The sequence below is a fragment of the Rhinolophus sinicus genome, chromosome 16 (genome assembly GCF_057876585.1).
Source record: "Rhinolophus sinicus isolate RSI-liver-muscle chromosome 16, RSI-T2T, whole genome shotgun sequence".
In the NCBI taxonomy this organism is placed as follows: domain Eukaryota; kingdom Metazoa; phylum Chordata; class Mammalia; order Chiroptera; family Rhinolophidae; genus Rhinolophus; species Rhinolophus sinicus.
In genome coordinates, this window is record NC_142516.1 from 28,876,685 (window position 1) to 28,897,236 (window position 20,552).

Here is a 20,552-nt window from a genome sequence, read left to right on the forward strand (position 1 = left end):
CAGGTTCCCGGCGGTTCGCCGGCAGCGGCAGCCGGGGCCGCGGAGGGCCAGGGGCGCGTGTGTGCGTGTGCTGGGAAGGCGGCCCTCCCCGCTGCCGCCGCAGCGCCTCCCCCTCCCCCGGCGCGCACGGCCCGTCCCCGTCCCCGGAGGCGGCCCGAGCCGCCGCTGAGCAGCCTCGCCTTCGCCTCCCGCGTTGCGTTTCCTGCCGCCCTCCCTCCCCCGGCCGGGCTCCAGGGGCTGCAGCCGAGCGGCTCCCGGCGGGAGAGCGGCTCAGAGCGCGAACGGGGGCGGGCGGAGGCGGCCCGGTTCTGCGCGGCTGTGCGGGAGAGAGGCGCGCGCGGAGACGCGGGCCCCCCTCTCAGGATTTGCTCGCTCGCTCCCCGCCTCCCGCACTCCGCTCGCTCCCACCCCTTCTCGGCGTGATTGATCCGTCACGGGCGCCGCCGCTGCCGCCGCCGCCGCGGCCGTTCTAAGCCGAGCCGGAGCCCGAGCCGGAGCCCGAGCCGGAGCCGGGGCCGGGCCGGCGCCATTGCGCGGGCGCCGCGGGGAGAGCTTGGCGCGGGGCGGCGGGCCGGGCCAGGCCATGCGGGCCGAGTGAGCCGGCGCCCGCAGCCCGCGGCGCGGCATGGCTTCCCCGCGGAGCTCCGGGCAGCCCGGGCCGCCGCCGCCGCCGCCACCGCCGCCCGCGCGCCTGCTGCTGCTCCTGCTGCTGCCGCTCCTGCTGCCGTTGGCGCCCGGGGCCTGGGGCTGGGCGCGGGGCGCCCCCCGGCCGCCGCCCAGCAGCCCGCCGCTCTCCATCATGGGCCTCATGCCGCTCACCAAGGAGGTGGCCAAGGGCAGCATCGGGCGCGGCGTGCTTCCCGCGGTGGAACTGGCCATCGAGCAGATCCGCAACGAGTCGCTCCTGCGCCCCTACTTCCTCGACCTAAGGCTCTACGACACAGAGGTGAGTGTCCGGCCGCCCGCGCCGTCGGGGCTATTGGGGGCAACTGGCTGCGCGGGCGGGGGGTGTTGGACAGAGGTGAGCTTCGGTCCTTGGGCAGAGCCCCGATTGACCTGCCCGTGCCTGCCTGGAGAATCGCGGGCTCGGACTCAGTGCTCACGCCCGGGGTCCCTCCGGGCTTGGCTGGCCCAGCTGCTACCAATATTTGTTGAGCACCTCCGTCCTCTGGGATTGTATGTGTGTATGTATGTGTGTGAGGTGTAGGATAGAAGGCTAGGGTCTCCTTTAGAGAAAAAGGAATGGAGAAGGTGGGAACTGGACCCCCCAAAAGGCCTGCAGTGGTTGCCCCTGCCCAGGTCCCGCTTGTGGGGCTGTGGAGTGCTGGGTGGGAGGAACAGGCATTTGACTGTAAACGGGGCCACTTGGGGCTGGAGAGGCCACGGGCCTGCTCGCAGTCCCCCAGGAGCGCCGAGCGGCGCCCTGAGGTCCGGATGGCTCCGGGACCTAAGGGGCGAGCGCGTGCAGCTGGGCTGGGCGCGTGGTGCGCGCCAGCAGCTCGTAGACCGCACCGCGCGGGCAGGTGTCGGGTCTCCAGCTCTGCAGCGCTGCTACCTAGATGTGGCGGGCGCTGCCTGTGGCTGGAGCGGTTTTTTGAGGAGACCCTTCTCGAGCTAGTTGCTCAGAGAGTGCCCTGAGCAGGTCTCGCCCCGGACTTGCGGGGCTGTCCAGCCGCCCTGATGCTGTTGGCCTGGCGGCTACAGGCGCAGTTTCTTCTGGCGCAGACTTGAAGTACGGACTTGGAGCGCAGCAGCCGGCTTGCCCTCCCGGCATCCTTCTCTGAGGGGAGCCGAAGAGCCGAGAGCCTCCTATCCTAAGTCCTCTCCCCACGCCTTCGGCTTGGGTTCCGACTGAAGCCCCAGCGCGGACCTTTACTGCAGCCCCGGAGGCTGAGATGCGCAGAGGGCGCTTGGAGGAGCGATCGCCGGCCGCGCGAGGTCGGATTTGCGAGTTTTTCCGGACTAAGGAAACCCCTACGCTCCGGCCGCAGAATCTGAGACGCGGCCTGAAGGGGGCAGTGATTTCCTGTGCAGTACACTCGGTTGGCGCTTCTTCCACCGCGCCAAGCCGGGCCGAATCTTGGGCTTGACCCCGGCTTCCCGGGGCTCTACCGGCGCTTCTGCTAGAGCCCAGGTGCAGACTCGGTTGGAGAGGAGGGTCGCGCTGCGGCCCTGATGGTGTAGCCTGGGCTCTGCATCCTTCTCTATCTGGCCCCTTTTTTTGTCCCAGAAAAAAAGAGCAGAAATCTGGATTACGTTTTATCCCCCTCTCCGTGTCCCCCCCCCCCCTTCACGGATGAACCAGCCTGCTCTGCGCTGTAAATAAAAGGTGAAGGAACGGGTGACAGTTGGTGGCGGTGCGCGCAGCCTGCTGCAAGCGGAGAAGCTTCCTCTGCCCCGGGAGGACTCAAGCTGGGGTCTGTTAGAGCTAACCTGGCTGTGGAATCATTTTTGAATGACATCCCCATCGCCCTCGTCTTTGCCCGAACATTTCGCGTTCTTTGGGTTCCTTGCCCCACACACGTAAATGAGAGAGCCATGAAATTATACCGAGGCATATCTTCTCGGCACTGTTTATTGCTTCCATACATATATTCTTTTGGAAGGGACACAGGAGAGCCGGTTCTTTGGAGAAAAAAAACATTTGTAGACAGGGCAGCCCTGCTTGCATCATCACCCAATAATGTCAGCTGCATAATGTTTTCATCATCAATTTATCCCTTCAGAAAGCTTCCTGAAAGAGGTTTCATAGTATTATAGCTTGTTTGTAGATGCAAAGGGATGGTTTTCAGGGTGTGGGTTGAAGCTTTTACATTTTATTTTTCAAGTGTGTCTTGATGACTTTTTGAGTGAGAGGGCCCAGAATCAAGAGGATGAGGCAATCAGAAGCCTCTTCAGTTCCTGGGAATATGTAGGAAGCATTGGAAAGGAAGGCAGAAGGTTACTATCAGCCTCATGCAAATAGGGATGCATCTGTAGCTGTGCGAAGGGGCACAGAGCCTGGGCTTTGGGGTGGGTTGGACCTGGGTCTAGTCAGAAACAGGTTATCTTCCCCCTGGGTGACCTTGAGCGAGGTATTTAATCTCTCTAAGCCTAGATTTCCACATCTGAAAAAGTGGGACTATTATATATACTCTGCAGGGTGGTGATGTGACGCTTAAGGGAAATAACAGGCCAGAGTGGAAAATGCCTTGAGCTGGCAAGCTCAGTGGCCAATGCTCTCCCTGGCGTGCTGTAAGCTCTACGTAAATGTTTCCTGCCTCCTTTGCTTCACTTTCTTCTGGTGTGCATTCACAAGTAAGACGTTGAGATGTTAGGTGTGATAAAACGGTCATCATTAAGAGATTATTTGTTTTCCTTGCTTGTGAAATCTCATGAAGAGTGAGTAAAGTTATCATGAGAAAAAAAGAATTCTGGCTTACAATCAAATCATTATGTTATCTCCTGCCATGAGGTGTCACATTTGGGAGAACGCCCAGGTGATAGAATACCTAAGTTTTTCAAGTGGCCCATCTTTAGAACAGAGGTCCTTTCTCTCAGAGCCAAAGTAAAGGAAGGATCAGTCTGCGTAATTGCAGCAAAAGCTCCAGTTATCTAAAGGGTGTCTGGGGCCTGTGTTAGTGTCTAGGGCCTGTTTTATTCAGATAGGCTGTCTTTGCAGATTGTGTGTACTCCCTAATCACTTGCTGGCCATGTCACTTGTTCTCTATAGACTTGAACACAAGATGGATGTGGAGAACGGATTTTGGCTGGCTTTGCTGACATTATCTGTCAGTCAATGGCCAGAGACTGTGGGCAGCTAGGATGGACCTTTTTCCACGCAGTCTTCAAAGAGATGGAGGTTTAGCAAGGAATGGGTTAATCTGATCATTGGGACGGGCTTGTCTCTATCAAGGAGGCTCCTGTGTGCATTTATCCAGGTTGACCCTCTACTGTAATTAGAATAGTTACTGAACATTCAAAGCCCCACTCAATGCCATGTGTTTGTAATAATGAAACATCTCAGCAGAGTATCTGCTAGTCAGGACCTCTTTTCTCTGGTGTGCCTCAAATCACTTTAGCAAATACTTTGTTTTCTAAGTAAGATTTGAGTATATAAAAACAAGCAAAACAACTGAAAATACAGGCAAAAAGAAGCCTCGGAAACCATATACGTAGAAGCATGAAAATCACTGTACCAAGAACCTGGGCTAAGATGTTTATTGCATTTTTGAGTATTAAATTTTCACTCTGAGCTTCCTGCCAGTCACGGTAAAAAGGTAAACATGGTGGCTTACATTTCTTACCTATTTTCTTAAAAGACTCGGAGGGACAATATGTTGTTTAAAAAAAGAGCAAGTTTTGCAGGAGCTTCAGAAATGTTCTTCATGTGGTTGTTTCTCATTCTTTGGTAGCCACATTAATACAATAAATAATAATCAAGAAATGAGTTTTTAAAAATGTTGGCTTTTCTGATGAGATTCTTCATTTTAGAAAAATGAAAATTAGAGAAGCATGAACAAAAATACTAATTTCCCGTAATTCCTACACAAAGATAATTACATCTAATAATTAACATTATTCCCTTCCAGTTGCCAGTGTTCACTATTTTATGTACTTGAGATCCTACTCTATGTGCCCTTTTAAATTTTGTTTCATTCAGTTAACATTATATCATGGGTATTGCCCCATGTCCTCAAATCCTCTGTGCAGAGATGATTTTTAGTGGTTGTATATTATTCTGTCCTATGGGTGCACCATAAGTGTTCAATCATTCCCCTCTTGTTGGATTTATATTTTCCCACTTGTTACTATTTTAAGTTATTCTGTAATAAATTTAGGAAAAGTTCAGGAACCAAAGGAGCACAGGCCAGGTGTGTACCTCTCAGGAAGTCTACACTGATGCACGGATCCAGCTTAGAAAACCTAGTGATTGGTGGGCACGTCCTTCTCTTGAACAGCTTTGCCAAATATCTGTTCTCTGTGCTATAAAAGGACGCAAACAACGTTGGATGGAGGACAAGCTTTTCAAGGAGGTCTGAGTACAGCTCAGCAGGCATTAATTGAGTATCTACTGCAGTTGTTGGTGCTTCAGAAAGGAGTAAAACCCAGCCCTGGGCTCAAGGGAGGAGTTGGTGCATACAGGAGAACAGAGCAAGCACTTATTTGTCATTTTTTCAATTTATTTTATTTTTTTAAATGTAGCTAACATACAATATTATATTCGTTTTAGGTGTACATCATAGTTATTCAACATTATGTACCCAAAGAAATGATCACCATGATAAGCCCAGCAACCATCCGACACTATACCATCCTATCACAATATTATTGACTATATTCCCCATGCTGTCCATTACATCCCCATGACTTTATTTGTTTTATACCTGGAAATTTGGACCTCTTATTCACCTTTCCCCCTTTTAAAAAATTTTCAATTACAGTTGACATTCAGTATTATTTTATATTAATTTCAGGTGTACAGCATAGTGGTTAGACATTTATATAATTTAAGAAGTGATCCCCCTGACTAGTCTAATACTCACCTGGCAGTATACATAGTTATTACCATATTATTGACTCTATTCCCTGCGCTTTACTTTACATTCCCATGACTGTTTTGTTTAAAACTACCAGTTTGTACTTCTTGATCCCTTCACCTTTTTTACCTTATCCCCCAACCTCCTCCCATTGATCACCCCAACAAATCTAGTCCCCATCTGACACCATACATAGTTATTACAATATTATTGACTATATTCCTTATGCTGTACTTTACATCCCCATGACTACTGTGTAACAACCAATTTGTACTTCTTAATCCCTTCTTCTTTTTCACTCACCCTCAACCCTTCTCTCATTTGGCAATCACCAATATGTTCTCTGTATCTATGAGTTTGTTTTTTTATTTGTTTTGTTCTTTAGATTCCACATATAAGTGCAATCACATTGCATCTGTCTTTCTCTGTCTGGCACTCCACTCAGTACCCTCCAGGTCCATCTATGCTGTTGCATTTGACAAGAACCAATTCCCTTCCATGACTGAGCAATATTGCATTGTATTTATGTAGCACTTCCTCTTTATCCATTCTTCCATCGACAGCCACCCAGGCTGCCTCCACATCTTGGCCATTCTAAACAATGCTGCAATGAACATATGGATGCACATGTCCCCTCGAAGTAGCATTTGAGTTTCTTCGGATAAATACCCTAAAGTGGGATCACTGGGTCCTTCTTTGCCTCTTGTTATAGCCTTTGTTTTAAAGTCTATTTTGTCTGGTATACGTATTGCTACCCCAGCTTTTTTTTTTTTAAATATCCATTTTCATGAAATGTCTTTTTCCATCCCTTTACTTTCCATCTCTGTGCCTTTCAATCTGAAGTGATTCTCCTGTAGGCAGCATGTGTAAAGGTTTTGTTTTTTTATTCATTCAGCCCTCCTATGTCTTCTGAGTGGAACATTTAATCCATTTACTTTGAAGGTAATTGATATATATGTAGCTATTGCCATTTTATTATTCATAATTTTGATCCCCTCCCCCCCCCCCCCCATTTTAAAAAAGTCCCTCTAACATTCCTTGTAATACTCATTTGGTGGTGATGAACTCCTTTAGCTTTTTCTTGTCTGGAAAGCTCTTCCTCTGTTTTTCAATTCTAAACGATGGCTTTGCTGGGTAATCTTGGTTGTAGATCCTTGCTCTTCATGTTGAATATTTTGTACCAATCCCTTCTGGCCTGCAAAGTTTCTGTTGAGAAATAAGCTGACAATCTTATGGGAGCTTCTTAGTAAGTTACTAATTGCTTTTCTCTTACTGCTTTTAGGATTCTCTCTTTGTCTTTAACTTTTGCCATTCTAATTATAATGTGTCTAGGTGTGGGCCTATTGGGTTCATCTTGTTTAGGACTCTCTGCACTTCCTGAGTTTGTATATTTATTTCCTTCACCAGGTTAGGAAAGTTTTCAGTCATTATTTCTTCAAATGGGTTCTCAATCCCTTGCTTTCTCTCTTCTCCTTCTGGTACCCCTATGATGCAAATGTTGTTATGCTTGATGTTGTCCCAGAGGGCTCTAATTAAACTATCCTCATTTTTTAAAATTCTTTTTTTCTTTTTTGCTGTTCTCATTGGGTGTTTTCTACAACCTTGTCTTCCAAATCGCTGATTTTATCCTCTGCTTCATCTAGTCCGCTGGTGATTCCTTCTAGTGCATTCTTTATTTCAGTTCTTGTAGTCTTCACTTCTGACTGTTTCTTTTTTATGGTTTCTGTGTCCTTTTTCATGCTTGCTATCTCCTTGTTGAAGTTTTCACTAAGTTCCTTAAGCATTCTTATAACCATTATTTTGAATTCTGTATCTGGTAGGTTGCTTGCCTCCGTTTTGTTTAGTTCTGTTTCTGGAGTTTTCCCCTGTTCTTTCATTTGGAATGTATTTCTTTGTTTCCTCATTTTGTCTGCCTCTCTGTTTGTTTCTATGTATTAGATAGATCTGCTATGTCTCCCAGTCTTGGCAATGTGGCCTTATGTAGTAAGTGCCCTATGGGGCCTAGATAGTCTCCATAGTCACCTGATCCAGGTGTTCCAGGAGTGTCCCTTGTGTCGGTTATGTGTGCCCTCCTGTTATAGTTGAGCCTTGATTGCTATTGGTCTGTAAGTGGGTGGGATTGACTCTCAGGCTGATTGGCTATGGGGTTTGGCCACATCCACAGATTACAGGCTGCTGTGCAGTGGGCTTACCCCACTGAGTGGGATTTGCCCCAGTGGGCTCTGGTGCCTGTTGAGACTGCCCTTTGTATGTGCCACTTATGGGGCCAATTGGATGGTGTTCTGCTGTGGTGTGAAGCCAGCCTCCAAGTATGTTGTTCCTGGGGCCTCTTGTGAGGGGCTGCAGTGCAGCCCCAGTACCTGTGACCAGCTGGGGACTACCTGGTGGGAGCTATAAGCAATCCGTTGTTGTTCACTGCCTGTGCTAACCCTGGAGGTGCATGGGAGAGGCCATGCTATGAACTGAGGATGGCTGCCACCAGTACTGGGCCTGGGGTAGCTCCACAAAAAGCCAGGACATCTGAGGCCTGCTGCCTCCTGCTGGCTTCCTTAAGGTTCAGCCCCTGATAAAGCCTCATGTGGCACATGAATTGGGTGAGGCAGGGTCTCAGGGAGTCACTAGAATGGGAAGAGTTGCGGTTACCAGGTTAATGTAGACTGTGGTTTTTGGTGCCAGTGCTGAGCCTGAAGCTATTCAGTAAAAGTCTCAGAGCATACCAAGGCCAGCTGCTGCCTGCCTGGGGCCCAAGGACTCTGATAGTTTTCCAAGAAAGAGTTCAATGCAGGAGGGGCTGGCTGCTTTTAGAGAAAGTGCCTCCAGCAGTGTGTGAGTTGAGTGGGACGGGTCACAGCTGAGTCAGCAGGGCAGAGCAGCAGAGCTCACCAGGCCAATCGGATTTAAATTTGGCTTGTGTGGGGAGGGCTCAACATAGGAAAGATGGTGCCTGCCTGTCGGCAGCACAGGAGAAAGACCCCACACAGGGAAAGTGATGACTGTCGTCCAGCTCTTGTTCTGAAGCCACGCACCTCAGTCTGCCCCCAGTATGCCTCTGACACCCTCCCCAGTTACTGTCCCTCCGCTGGAGCCCAAGGTGAGTGACTGTGAATGAGAGACTCTGTGCATGGGCTGTTTAAGAGGACGCCTGGGTTTCCCGCAGCCTTCCATCTCACCCGAACCATCGGAATCCCTAGGTTTTCACAGCCAGATGTTATGGGGACTCCTCTTCCCAGCAACAGTACTCTGGGCAGGAGAGGCCAGTGTGGGGCTGGGGTCTCACTCTCTTCTGGGGGGAACCTCTGTGGCTGAGATATCTCTCCTGGTTCTCAACTGCCACAGGGAGGTTTGGGGCCAGCCTATTTCATGTTTCCACCTCTCCTACCAGTCTCAAGATGGCTTCTTTATATGCTTAGTTGTAAAACTTATGTTCAGTCAGACTTCAGAAGGTTCTCTAGGTTGATTGTTGTATAATTTAGTTATAATTTTAATCTGTTCATGGAAGGACACAGGCACAGTGTTTATCTATCCCACCATCTTCATATATGTCATTTTCAATACAAGATAAAAAGTGATTGTGGTGATGGTTGCGCAATTCTGTGATTGTACTAAAAACCATAGAATCGTACACTTTAAAAGACTGAATGTTATGGTATGTGAATTATAGCTCAATATATCTGTTCTTAAAAATAAAAAGACAAAAACTGACTTCTTTTAGGATCAGGCTCACATCCTATAACCCACTGCCCATCATGGTACCTGGTGCTTTGTAGGTATATTGTTTAAGACACTTGTTGCAAGTGACAGAAACTCAATTTTAACTGGTTCATTTGATTGAAAATGCTGGAGTGGGTTGTGTTCAGGCACGGCTGAACCCAGGGACTCAAATGATATCTTCAAAAATCTCTCTCTCCCCCTCTGTCTTGTAACTCTGATTTCCTCTGTGTTTGCCTCATTCTCGGGCAGGCTGTCCCCATGTGGTGGCTCAGATGGCCCCTAGCAGCTGCAAGTTTACACGTTCTCAGTTTAGAAATTCCAGTAAAAAGAGTGTTCCTCTCCCAACAGTTTCAGCAAAGATCCCAAGCTTAGCTCTTAGTCATATGCCCATCCCAGAACCAATCACATGACACTGATGGGCCTGGGACATTCACCGGCCTTTCATGGAGTTGAAACTGACAGTTAACAGTAACATGTTTAGGAATTAGATCATACAGTCTAGAGATATAGGCATAGGTTTTAACTAAATGTTTCCATTGCTTTAGTTGTCACGTAGCTTATAGTTAAAGTTTAAGAAAATGTGTTAGTCATTTATAGTCAAAGATTATAAAGTATATTAGGTCCTAGAGAACTTCCTGTAAAGTTGGTTCCAAGAAAAATGTTTGAAAATACCTTGATAATGAGATAATAGAAAAATGTAGTTAGTTAAGTACAAAACAATGATAACTTAAATAATAACAATGGTCACAAAACATTTAGTTTCTGCCTTTTGCTTTAAAGATAGTGTCACTGATGCACCATCATGAGATATCTTGCAGAATCTTGCTAGTTGATATTTCGTGTGGAAGGCCTCGAATTCTGTGTCAAGAAGGTTGGATTTTATTCTGGAGCTGTGATGAGCCGTGGGAGGTTTTTGAACATGGATGTGACATGATCAGGGCTAATAGGAATATAGAGCCTGGGTGGTAGACAGATGAGGCTGGAGACTGAGAAGCCAGGAAGCTATTATAGGAGTTGAAGGGACAGATGCTGAGGCTTGAACAGAGATGGAGAGCCAGTGAGGGGATATGGAGGAGAATGGACAGCACTGAGACCTGGCAGGGCAGGAAGGGCAACAGAGAGGGAACCATGGGGGTGGGGGGTATCTGGCATGCAAGACAGTCACTACAATCTGTTGTGCTATAGGGAAACGAGGAGAGAGTATCCCTGTGGGGATGAGGCTGAATAGCCAATTCTCACTCCAGAACCTTCAGCTCTCATAGCTTCTAGCACCTGTTGTATGAGCTCCCTGTATCCCTCTTGGGTACCACTCACCTCTTGGTGACCTTGAGCAAGCCACTTTGCCTCTGTTTCTTCATCTATAAAATGGGCCTAATCCATGTACTAATTGCCTTATAGGGTGAGTGGGGGAACAAATGAGACCATCCAGATAAATAGTCAAATCAATGCTCGGTATACTGAGAGTGCTTGGTAAATATTCACTGCTATCTTTTCACCATTGTCGTTATTCCTGTACCATATGGGGATAATTATGCTGACCTCACAAGGCTGTAATAAGGAATAAATATAATGGATGTAGAACCTCAAAACATGATGTAAATGTAAAGAAGGGCTATCTGTAGTCTTGTTTTCCAACACTGGTTGCTGAGAGGTGTGTTGGAGAAAGAACATGGGAGCATTCAATCTTTATTAATGTATATCTCCCAATACATCTTCCACTGTGCTGTTTATCAAAACCATATTCGTCTCTTTTTCCCCTCTGGACGGTAGCTCCGTGAGGGCAGGGCCAGTTCGATTCTCCAGTGTCTTATATGCAGTGGGAGTCAGTGAATGTTTGCTGAACCGAACTATAAGTGAATACATTAGAATCTGCTTTCTGAATTAGCATCCCATAGAATGAATGGTTAGTCTGGATCACTTCCCCAGGTCTTCGCTCTCCCCACCCCTAATACCACAGGACTTAGGTGACCCCATATATCAGGATTAACTTGACTGCCAAGCTGTAGCTGCCCTCTGCATGCTACCACCAGCACCAACCCCTGAGCTTCTCTAGTATGAGGGCAGTGCCCTTGGCCATGCCAGCCCCCGGCCAGTTCCTCAGCCCTAGCCAGGTGCCTGTGGAGGTGGTAGGTGGAACTAACATACTGGAGCCTGTTTAGGAGTTGGTATTGGGCTAAGAGTTGTAGCTTGCTAACTTTATCTCAAAGGGGTCTTTTGCATGTGTTTGGCTTACCCTCCTGTGGGCACAGAGTAACATCAGCTTCTTCACGCAGAGATCTGAGATCTCAGCAGAGAAATGAGCAAACTGGCAGCATCAGACAGCGGTGCAAATAGAGATGCTAAATAAATCATGTATAGGATAGATGTCATTTGTTAGTCAGAGTGGACTAGGCTATCCTATTAACCAACAAATCCTAAAATCGCTGTTGCTTAACACATTAAAATATACACATTGCTCATTGTAAGTCAGTGTATGTCAGAGGTCCTCCTGGGTGGCTCTCCAAGTGGGAGCCAGGACGCTTTTGTGTTGTGACTTTCAGATCTTGTGGCTTCAAGAAGATGGGGGTATGGAGGAATCCTTGGGGAAGGCACACGGGATTTTTAACCATCCTTACTTGGAAGTGATACATATTATTTCTACTTCTCTTCCGTTGACCAGAAATAGTCATGGGTCAACCTAACTTCAGAGACTGGGCTATATAAAGGAATGTGTGTGCCATGGGCACTTGTCATTCTGGGTCTTTCAGGAAGTAGATATCCAGATGGATTTATAAGCACAAGAGCTCTTGAGGGTAATCCCTGTGAAAGATGAAAGAGGAGGTAAGGAAACCCTCAGACCATGATGCGTTTCTGATACCTGTGAAAGGAGAGGGGCAAAGAAAGAGAGTTGGGAAGAGTCTCAGATTAGGGCGCAGCTCTCAGAAAGTTGTGGCCAGCCCAATGGGGTACTCCAGAGCAAAGATTGCCCAATTAGAGGGTTCCCATATTGTCCCAAAAGAGCCAGACTCTAGAATCCCTGCCTATTTTTGTCACTGGTTGTTGGCTGCTTGGGGAGACTGTGTCCTTAGATTAATTTGATGCTGCAATGGCTCTTGAAGCTATGCCGAAGGCTGTTAGCTGACTGCACTCCTCCTGTGGCTTCTCTCTTCAAGGAGACCTGAGTGGCTGGCTCACCTCGATGGCTGCCACAGACTCCACCTGTTTCTGCTTCAACACTTTAATGCTCCATGCTCTGATTGAGAACTTTCTACCAGGCCCTGTTCTAGGTCCTGGGATATACAGAGATGGATAAGACTGAGACCTCACCCTTGAGGGGCTCACTGTCTAAACAGGTGGCCAAGACAGAAACCATTACACATAGTGTGACCCAGCCATGGGCGGGGACAGCAGAGGATGCTGGGAACGCATCCCCCTGATGGAGGCACCTGCTTGGTCATTCCCCATGCTCTTTGGGAATGACATGTAAGTGACTTTTTATTGCTCATTTTTCTGATTATTTATTTTGGTTCTAGGAAGGTTAGAAAATTAAATGGCACAGTTTGCCCAAGGAACATCTGCATTCATCTGCTCCTTTATTTTATTCTTATTCTCTCTTTTTATGTAACAATATGCAGTGAGGATGGTAAGACGTCTTCCTCTCTGTACCTTCTTAGGAACGAGTAGGTGTGCCAGTGTGAGCCCCTAATGGGGTCGGCGGTCTGGGTTCCGGTGCTAGGTTAGTTGCTGAGACCACAGGGAAGTCTTTGCTCCTCTCTGTGGACGGCAACATAGATTGAGGATCTCTGCTCCCTTGGAAGCGCCAGAAGGGCAGGCACCGTGTGTGTCTGGCTCCCTCGTGCCCCCTCCCTCACCCCGCCACCAGGCACTATCTCAGGGCCAGGCACAGAGCAGGAGCTCAATAAATATTTATTGAACAAACAAATAGATCTAAAAGCTCTTCGGTTCTAAGAGTGTTCATGGGTGTAGTTTTAACAAATTGAGGAAGTGCTTTGTATGCCAAGCCATGTGGGGTGCTTTTGGGGGCCCTGTAGTTGTGGCGTGGAAAGGGTAAAGGGTACTTGTTGGGTGTTCCATTAGAAGATTGTGTGCAAAGCTGGTATCAGCCTCCTCTTCCCTGACAAACACACACAGCATCTTCCAAGACACATCAAAACCTAAGAAAGAAGTACTTTTCAGCATCTGAGAACTATTAGGATTTTAGGAGATCGGTTTATTGGAAAATACTCTAGCCAACAGTTGGTGGGCATAGGAATCAAGTTCTGACATCCCAACTTCTACGTTCAGGGAACATGAGCGCCAACCGAGGCTGGACTGGGCTCTGGTCCTAGCAGCGATCGGGGGAATGAAGCCAAGTCATCAGCCTGGTGAGCCAGAAGATCCAGCAGCAGGTCTGGGTATAGTGAATAAAGACGGGCCCTGGGGTTCCCTGAACAGCAAGATTTATTCCAGGCTCTCTGCTCCTGGGCTGGAAGCTTCTGCTCTTTATCCTTCCATAGTCCCGACTAACTCAGGAACCGGTAAGCTCAGTCTGGAGGTAACCATCTCCTGATCAGATTTGGTCTGGACCCCAACCAAACGTCTAATAATGTTTGATCGATAACCAATGTTATTAGAACCATGTACAAAGTAAGAGTAAATTAGTTATGAGCTGGAGTTTAAGAGTCTAACAATTCTTGCTTGGATAAAGGGCATGAAGGTTGTGATACTCTGTGGGGCTGATTGGGGCATTCTTTTGCCAATTTTCTGCTTTTCCAGGTTTTTTTTTTTTTTTTTTTTTTTTTTTTTTTGAACCGTCTACATTGCTGGAAGGATAAAGTGTCATTGTCATCTAGAAAATTAGTGGTAGATCCAAAGTACTGAGCAAATGGATTCATCTGTCTTCATCAGTGCCTACGTTCCCCAGCTGCTGGCTGGAGCAGACCCCTTCTCCTGCCATTTGGCAAGGATATCATCAGTCACGGTTCTGCTAAAATCTAGCCAAAGAAGGACTTTGTGGAGTGATACATTATTGCTGCTTTCATGGCCAGGGTCAGGAGGTGGAAGAGAGAAAATGATATTTTCATACTCTACTCATGATCCACTTGACTTTGTTCAGAGGGAGCTGATTTTGAAAGCAACAGCCATCCTTATAATAATCACTATATTATCTAAATCGCTTTGTTTCTAGAACTATCCATTCACTGAAGCTTTTCTGAGAATGCCCAGAACTGTGTCAGGGATTCTGGCAGATGGGACATATGATCAGAGCCGTGTTAATGCTCCCACCCAGCCCAGCGCAGAGTACCCTGACCATGATGGAAGGAGAACTGGCTTGCTAGTCACTCCACAAAGTGTCTCCTGGGGCCCAACCGACCCTTCCCAGCTCCTTGCTGGATTCTGGGAGTTCCAGAAACATTGCAAAGCCCTTGGAGAACTTCTAACCTTGTCATAAACAAAAGCTAAGGGAATGGAAATATTTAGTTGCAAATGTGTAGAAGGAAAATAGGATATAACAGCGACAGTAACACACCTTTATCCCGTGCTCAGCGTGTCCTCATGTCACGTGCTTTGCATCATCATCATTTAATCCTCACAACAAGCGGATGCGGGGTACAATTATGGTCTGCATTTTGCAGTTGAGGCTCAGAGAGGCTTGTTTAATATCACAGCCCACTCAGTAGTGAGCTGGGATTTCCATCTGGATGGTCAAACTTTGATCTTGGCAGTGCTGAGTGAAACAGCACCTTCATGTAGTTAGTTATCCTCCTCCCGGGAAAGCAAGTGGCAAGTATTGTCAGTAGCTGATGCTGATGCTTGTGTGTGTGTGTGTGTGTGTGTGTGTGTGTGTGTGTGAATTTCACCGACTGCTTGCCTCTCCCTCTAATTCAGCCCCACCCTCTCCCATTTCCCTGTCCGCCTCCTCAGTCACACACAGCAGACTGTGCTCTCTGCTCCCTTTAAGCTTGTCTGTCTACACACCTGGCTCTGCTCTCTGCTGCCCTTGTGCCTGTAGAACTTGTCATCTCCCGTAGTGTTTCCTCAGGGTGGTAGTGTTTACGTCCCTGTGTCTCTCCTGTTAGACTCGGATCACCTCGAGGGCAGCCGTGGTGCTTCTCTTACACATGTAGCTCATCCTTGCGAAGCACCTACCAGGCCTGGGGCCTGGCACAGCTGTGTACTCAAACGCAAATGGGGAGGCTGCCGAGGCTCGTTGCCGTGCAGCCTGGAGAATGCTGGTGCAGGTGCAGGGGCTGTTCCCCAGGTGCAGAGCACAGTTAGAGACACCGACCCAGCACTCCCGTTAGGTGGCTTCCCTGCCTGATGTCCTGCTGGGACTCACTGTTGTTCTGGGGATGGGAACAAACCACTCCTGGTGGCCTTGGAGGGCCTGCAGAGTGTGCCGTGCCCACTCGCCAGCTTCAGTCTGAGTACTCTCCCCCTCCCCCTGGGCCCAGACACACGGTCCTTTCAGTTTTTCGGGTGAGTATGCTTCCCCCTGCACAGGGCCTTTGCACAAACAGTTCCCGCCACCTGGAACGCTGTTGCCACCACTCGTCATCGTTAGATACCAGCTCAAGTGTGCTTTCTCTACCTTTGCTGATTGGGAAAAAAATCCCATCACATTTTCTTTAAGAACCATGAACTTTTCCTTTCTGGTGCTTCTTACAATTATAATTTTACATTTGTTGGATTGTTTTGTTAATGTTGGTGTTCCCTTGTTCCTCAGGGTACTGTGAACTCTGTGAGTGCAAAGACAGGTCTGTCTTGGCTCACCATAGCAAAGCTTCTAGCACATAGCAGGTGCTTAATAAATATTGTGGAGTGACTGAATGGATGAACGCTGAAGCATTTGTGAGGCTGATCTGGACCTTTATAATACTTGCTCTGTGTTGTCCAGTGCCTGTGAGTGTTGGGCAGACAGCTGGGCACTGTGGAAAGACCATCACATTTGGCATCAGACAACCTGGGTGTGCATGCTGGCGCTGCTACCCTCACCCCCACGCCTCTCTGTCCTCATCTGGGAAATGGGATGATACTTTCTCAGAGGGCTATTTTGAAGGATGGCATGGAACATTCATGTAAAGCATTGAGTATAGGAAGCCACATTGAATAGGTACCCACTACATTTTGCTATTTTATTGTAATGTATGTGAAAATGTAAAATGCTATGTAGTCACATTAAAAACTGGATCTTTTTTAAGTTGGAGACTGCGTTTGAGGCCAACAAAAACGTGGGTGATCTGCGTCTGAGCGTCACTGAATGGGTTTTCTAAGTTGTCTCTAAGCCCCATCCATTTTCCGGAGAAGCTGAGGTGCACTGAGAGCTCAGTGGTGAACCTCGCCTGGGCCTTGGGGCTAGGCTGTTGCCCCCAGAGAAGTCCTTGTAGCTCTGTGTTGTCATTGCTGGCTATTGTCCACTGACTCACGTGGCTGCAAGCTGGGCTGCCCACAAGGACAGGCACGCCATCTATTTAGCACCTGTCATGTCCCAGCACCTCGCACTGAGTCTGCAGAGGCTCAGTAAGATCTGTGAGTGATTGAAGGTCTGTGTCCGAGCACCTAACATGGCCCCTGGCACATTGTGAGTGCATAGCAAATGCTTTTTGCATAAGTGGTGCTAAATAAATGTAATATCTCACAATTTTAGATAAAATCATGACTGAGCCTCTACATGGAACAGAGGGAGAAGATATTATCAGGCATCTGTGAGGAACGGATTGCTCCAATTGAATACTGGATTAGAAGGCAAGAAATATCTCAGTGTTCCCATATGATGAGAACGCATTTCCCTTCAGGCTCCAGGGACATATCTTTTAGCTTAGAAGGCAGGGTGGTTCAGTGGAAAGAGCTCTGCACTGGACATGGGTGACCCATCTCTGGTACTTACTAGTGGATGACCTTGAACTAGTCATTTAGCTTCTGTACACCTTAGTTTTATCATCTGTGAAATGGGAATAATCATATGCCTCCCCTACTTCTCCATGGGGGGATAGGAGGAGGGGAAGAGAAATAGATTAAAGTGAAAGGGCTTTAAAAAGTTGTAAAGAGTTACCGATATAAGATACACCGAAAACTAAGCACAGCGAGTAATTAATCCTGGGTTGTTCTCTTAGAGCCTTGGGATGTTACCAGTAACATCTTTATAAAAGATGCAGAGATGTTCATGTGGGTGATACATTCACCTTCCTACTAAAGGAGGGCCTCCTATTAAGTCATAGCATTATGCAAGTGGTCAGGCAGGGGCTGAGAGCGTTTGACTTTAGCAGGATGTCTTACAGAAGCACCTAGAACAAGAGGTAGTTAACATAGCTTCCTCTCACCTGTCAGATGACTTTGCGGGTGTCAGACCCCAGACCACAGCTAAATAAGGGTCCTAGAGTAGAAACTTATGGGCATGGGAGTTGTGAGGGTTGTCTGCTGTGAGCACTGATTTGGGATGCAGGTCAGCAGTGGGGGCCCAGACCTCAAATCAGGGGTTGGTAGGTTTGGGGACTGGGGCAAAGCCTGGCACACCATCTCGAAATGTGAAGTGCTTAGGTGGGACCAGTCCACAGCAGCCCAGGAGTCAGTGGCTGGGAGGCCCACATGCAGAGCTAATAGTACTTATTTTCTCCAGAAGGAGCTTTGTCTCTCCCCAAGCAGATGTGCAAGTATTCATTTGAGAGCTCAGATTTCAGGCAGGGTGGAGATGATGAGTTTGGCTAGTAGGTATGGGGGCCCTATTTGCTCCCCCTTCCCCAGCTACCACATCCTCAGAAGAATGACCGCTGGGCTCCTGTGCATGCTGGGATTTTAGACCATCCAACTGGCTTTGCCCTGGCTGCTCCTGACCCTCTGTGAGCGGTGGCTCTGGTCGGCCCTAATTCTAGCCTTGTGGTGTGACAGTGGAGAAAAAAAGTGACTGGTTCTCACTGAGCCCCTACTATGCACCGGGCACTGTGCTTGGTGCTTTCACGTGTGTACCCGAGAAAGCAAGGTATAGCGGAAAAAGCTTGGTCTCTTGAGCTGAAGAGGCCCACATGCAACTCTCAGCCCTCCTGGGTGACCTTGGGTGGATCGCTTCTCTTGGGGCCTCCCTTCCCTGATGTGTAACATGGAGACTTGATAGCAAACAGCCAGCTTTGTTTTGAGGACTAAATAAGATTAAAGTGTATAGATCTAGTGGCCAGTGGGTGTTTAGCAGATGCCACAGAGCGGGGAGCAGGGTACCCAGTGGGGATATGGCACACTTCTCTTCTGGTATGCGGTCGGGCCAGAAAATTGCAGGACTGCCTTCTGAGAGTTGCTGTGGGTTCTGGTTTCCACGGATGAGGCCTCTGCTGTGTTTGAGTCACCTGGATGGCTCTTTTATTGCACACTTATAAAGCCCGGTGCTTATAGTTCAGGGAGGTGGGTATAACTGGAAGAAGGCCTGCTCTGGTCTACTTCTGTCTATAGACCACATCCTAGAAGCCCCTCCCTTACTGTTAGAAAGCTTCGAGCTTGCTGGGGATCAGTGGTCCCCTTGTCTGAAGAACACAGGCACCTCTTGGAGGGAAAGGAATGAGACTCTGATCCTTCCCTCTGAGGTTTGAGGGGTGGCACAGCCCTGAGCGGGGCCCGCTGCAAGAAAGAACAAAAAGAAATCCCAGGGAAATTTGCTTGGCATGAGGGCTCAGGTCTTGGGGTGTCGAGGGCAGGCTGGTCTGGAGATGGAAGCTGATGCTGGACTCTTCTCTTCTCCCCTGACACCATGGTCACAGGTGGGGTAGTCCTGGGCATGGTGGCTGTGTGTATAAATGCAAATTGAAGATGCTTAATGTTGAGACCTGTAACCCTCAGTTTCCATCTTGGCTCTGGCACAACTGGCTGCCTCAGTGGCCCCATAGCAGCAGGCTGGAACTGAAGGGAACTGAGGCTGGAAGCTGGGCCTGGTTCAGACGTTGGGCTCATGGGTCCCTCAAGGGGTGCAGATGAGGAAGACTCACCAACCCATCAGCACAGACAATCTGGGGGTCTGGGGAGCCCAGGGCCAGGTGTGGCCGGGAGAACCCCTAAACTGCCTATTTCTCTCATCTTTGAATATTCTAAGAAATGTGACCTTATTTGTTCCCCAGTCTGGTAAAATGTGAAGTGCAGTTAGTTTCTCATTTAGTTCTGATAATAACCTTATTTAGTAGATACTAGCCCAACAATTAGATAACAAGAATTACAAATTTTATGCAGTGCTAGAGTTTACTATTTCTTTCAAATGCGTCATCCAGTAACGGCCTGGTAAGAGAGAAATTCTTCCATGAGCCCCATTTATAGATGGGGAAACTGAGGCTCAGAGTGATGAGCCCAGGGTGAGGCAAGAAGTAGAGACTTACTAAGTCTGCCAGACTCTGGTCACACTCTGGTCTAGCCAGGTGGGGTCTGTGGTCCTGTGGTCTTGACTGGGTTCACCGGGATCCATCCAGAAGCTGGGGCAGTCATCCATCACAGCTGTGACTGAAGGCCCTTCGATCAAGCCCTGGAGAGGGGGGATGGTTATAGATGGTGAGGTGTGTGTATAGATGCTATCAGCTTCACGGATGATAAAGTGCTCCCTATTTCATCTTCCCGAGCACCTCAGGAAGAACTGCCAGAGGTGGCTGTCGGCAAGAGGGAGGCAGGAGCTCAGAGCGGCTGGCAGTTTTGACTAGTATCCGTACTGCACGTCCCCCTCCAGCTCCACATGGGAGAGGCTGAGCTCCATTTAGGAAGAAGCACGAGCACCTGCCTCATGTCAGGCTGTGGCCTCAGAACAGGACTCACACGTGACCCCTGCCCTTAGGAGGTTTACAGGACAGTGTGGGCAACTCATATGCAAGAAAATAACCCTAGCAGAATTCTTCAGAGCAAGCACTGACTCTGGAGCAGGACCACCTGGCTACTACTTACCCGCTTTGTTAATTTCGGGCAAGCCCAGTGTCCAGTAGGGTGACAATCATAGTACCTACTTCATAGGATAGTTATAAAAATTAAATCAGTTAATGTTTGCTGAAGACTTCATCCACTGCCCAATATAGAGTTAGTGCCATACAAGTCTTTGTCAAATAAAAGAAATGGTACAAGACTGATTTAAATCTACTCTTAAGGGAGGCACAAGGAGCACGAAGGGAAGGCACTGACTTCTCCCTGGGTGCAATCTGGGAGGGCTTCACAGAGTAGGTGACCTAGCTGGCCTTGAAGGACAAAGGTGGAAGATGTGGGAGAATGCTATGGAAGGAGATCTAACAAAGGTTGGGAGGTGGGACTTTAAGGGGATAATGCTGAGCCAGTCAGTTGTTGCAGGCATACAAGTGACCCAACTGCAAGACACATTGTGGAGAGAGAGATGAA

The 20,552-nt window shown here is 48.3% G+C and overlaps 1 protein-coding gene across 1 annotated transcript in view; it reads left to right on the top strand.

The window, feature by feature from the left end:
- The first annotated feature begins 306 nt into the window (after positions 1 to 306).
- Positions 307 to 20,552, top strand: part of GABBR2 (gamma-aminobutyric acid type B receptor subunit 2) — a 337,234-nt gene continuing 316,988 nt past the window's right edge. Inside the window, exon 1 of the mRNA XM_088793317.1 lies at positions 307 to 946. Coding sequence (XP_088649443.1) covers positions 626 to 946 — 321 coding nt within the window. The 5' untranslated portion in view covers positions 307 to 625. The remainder of the gene's footprint in view (positions 947 to 20,552) is intronic.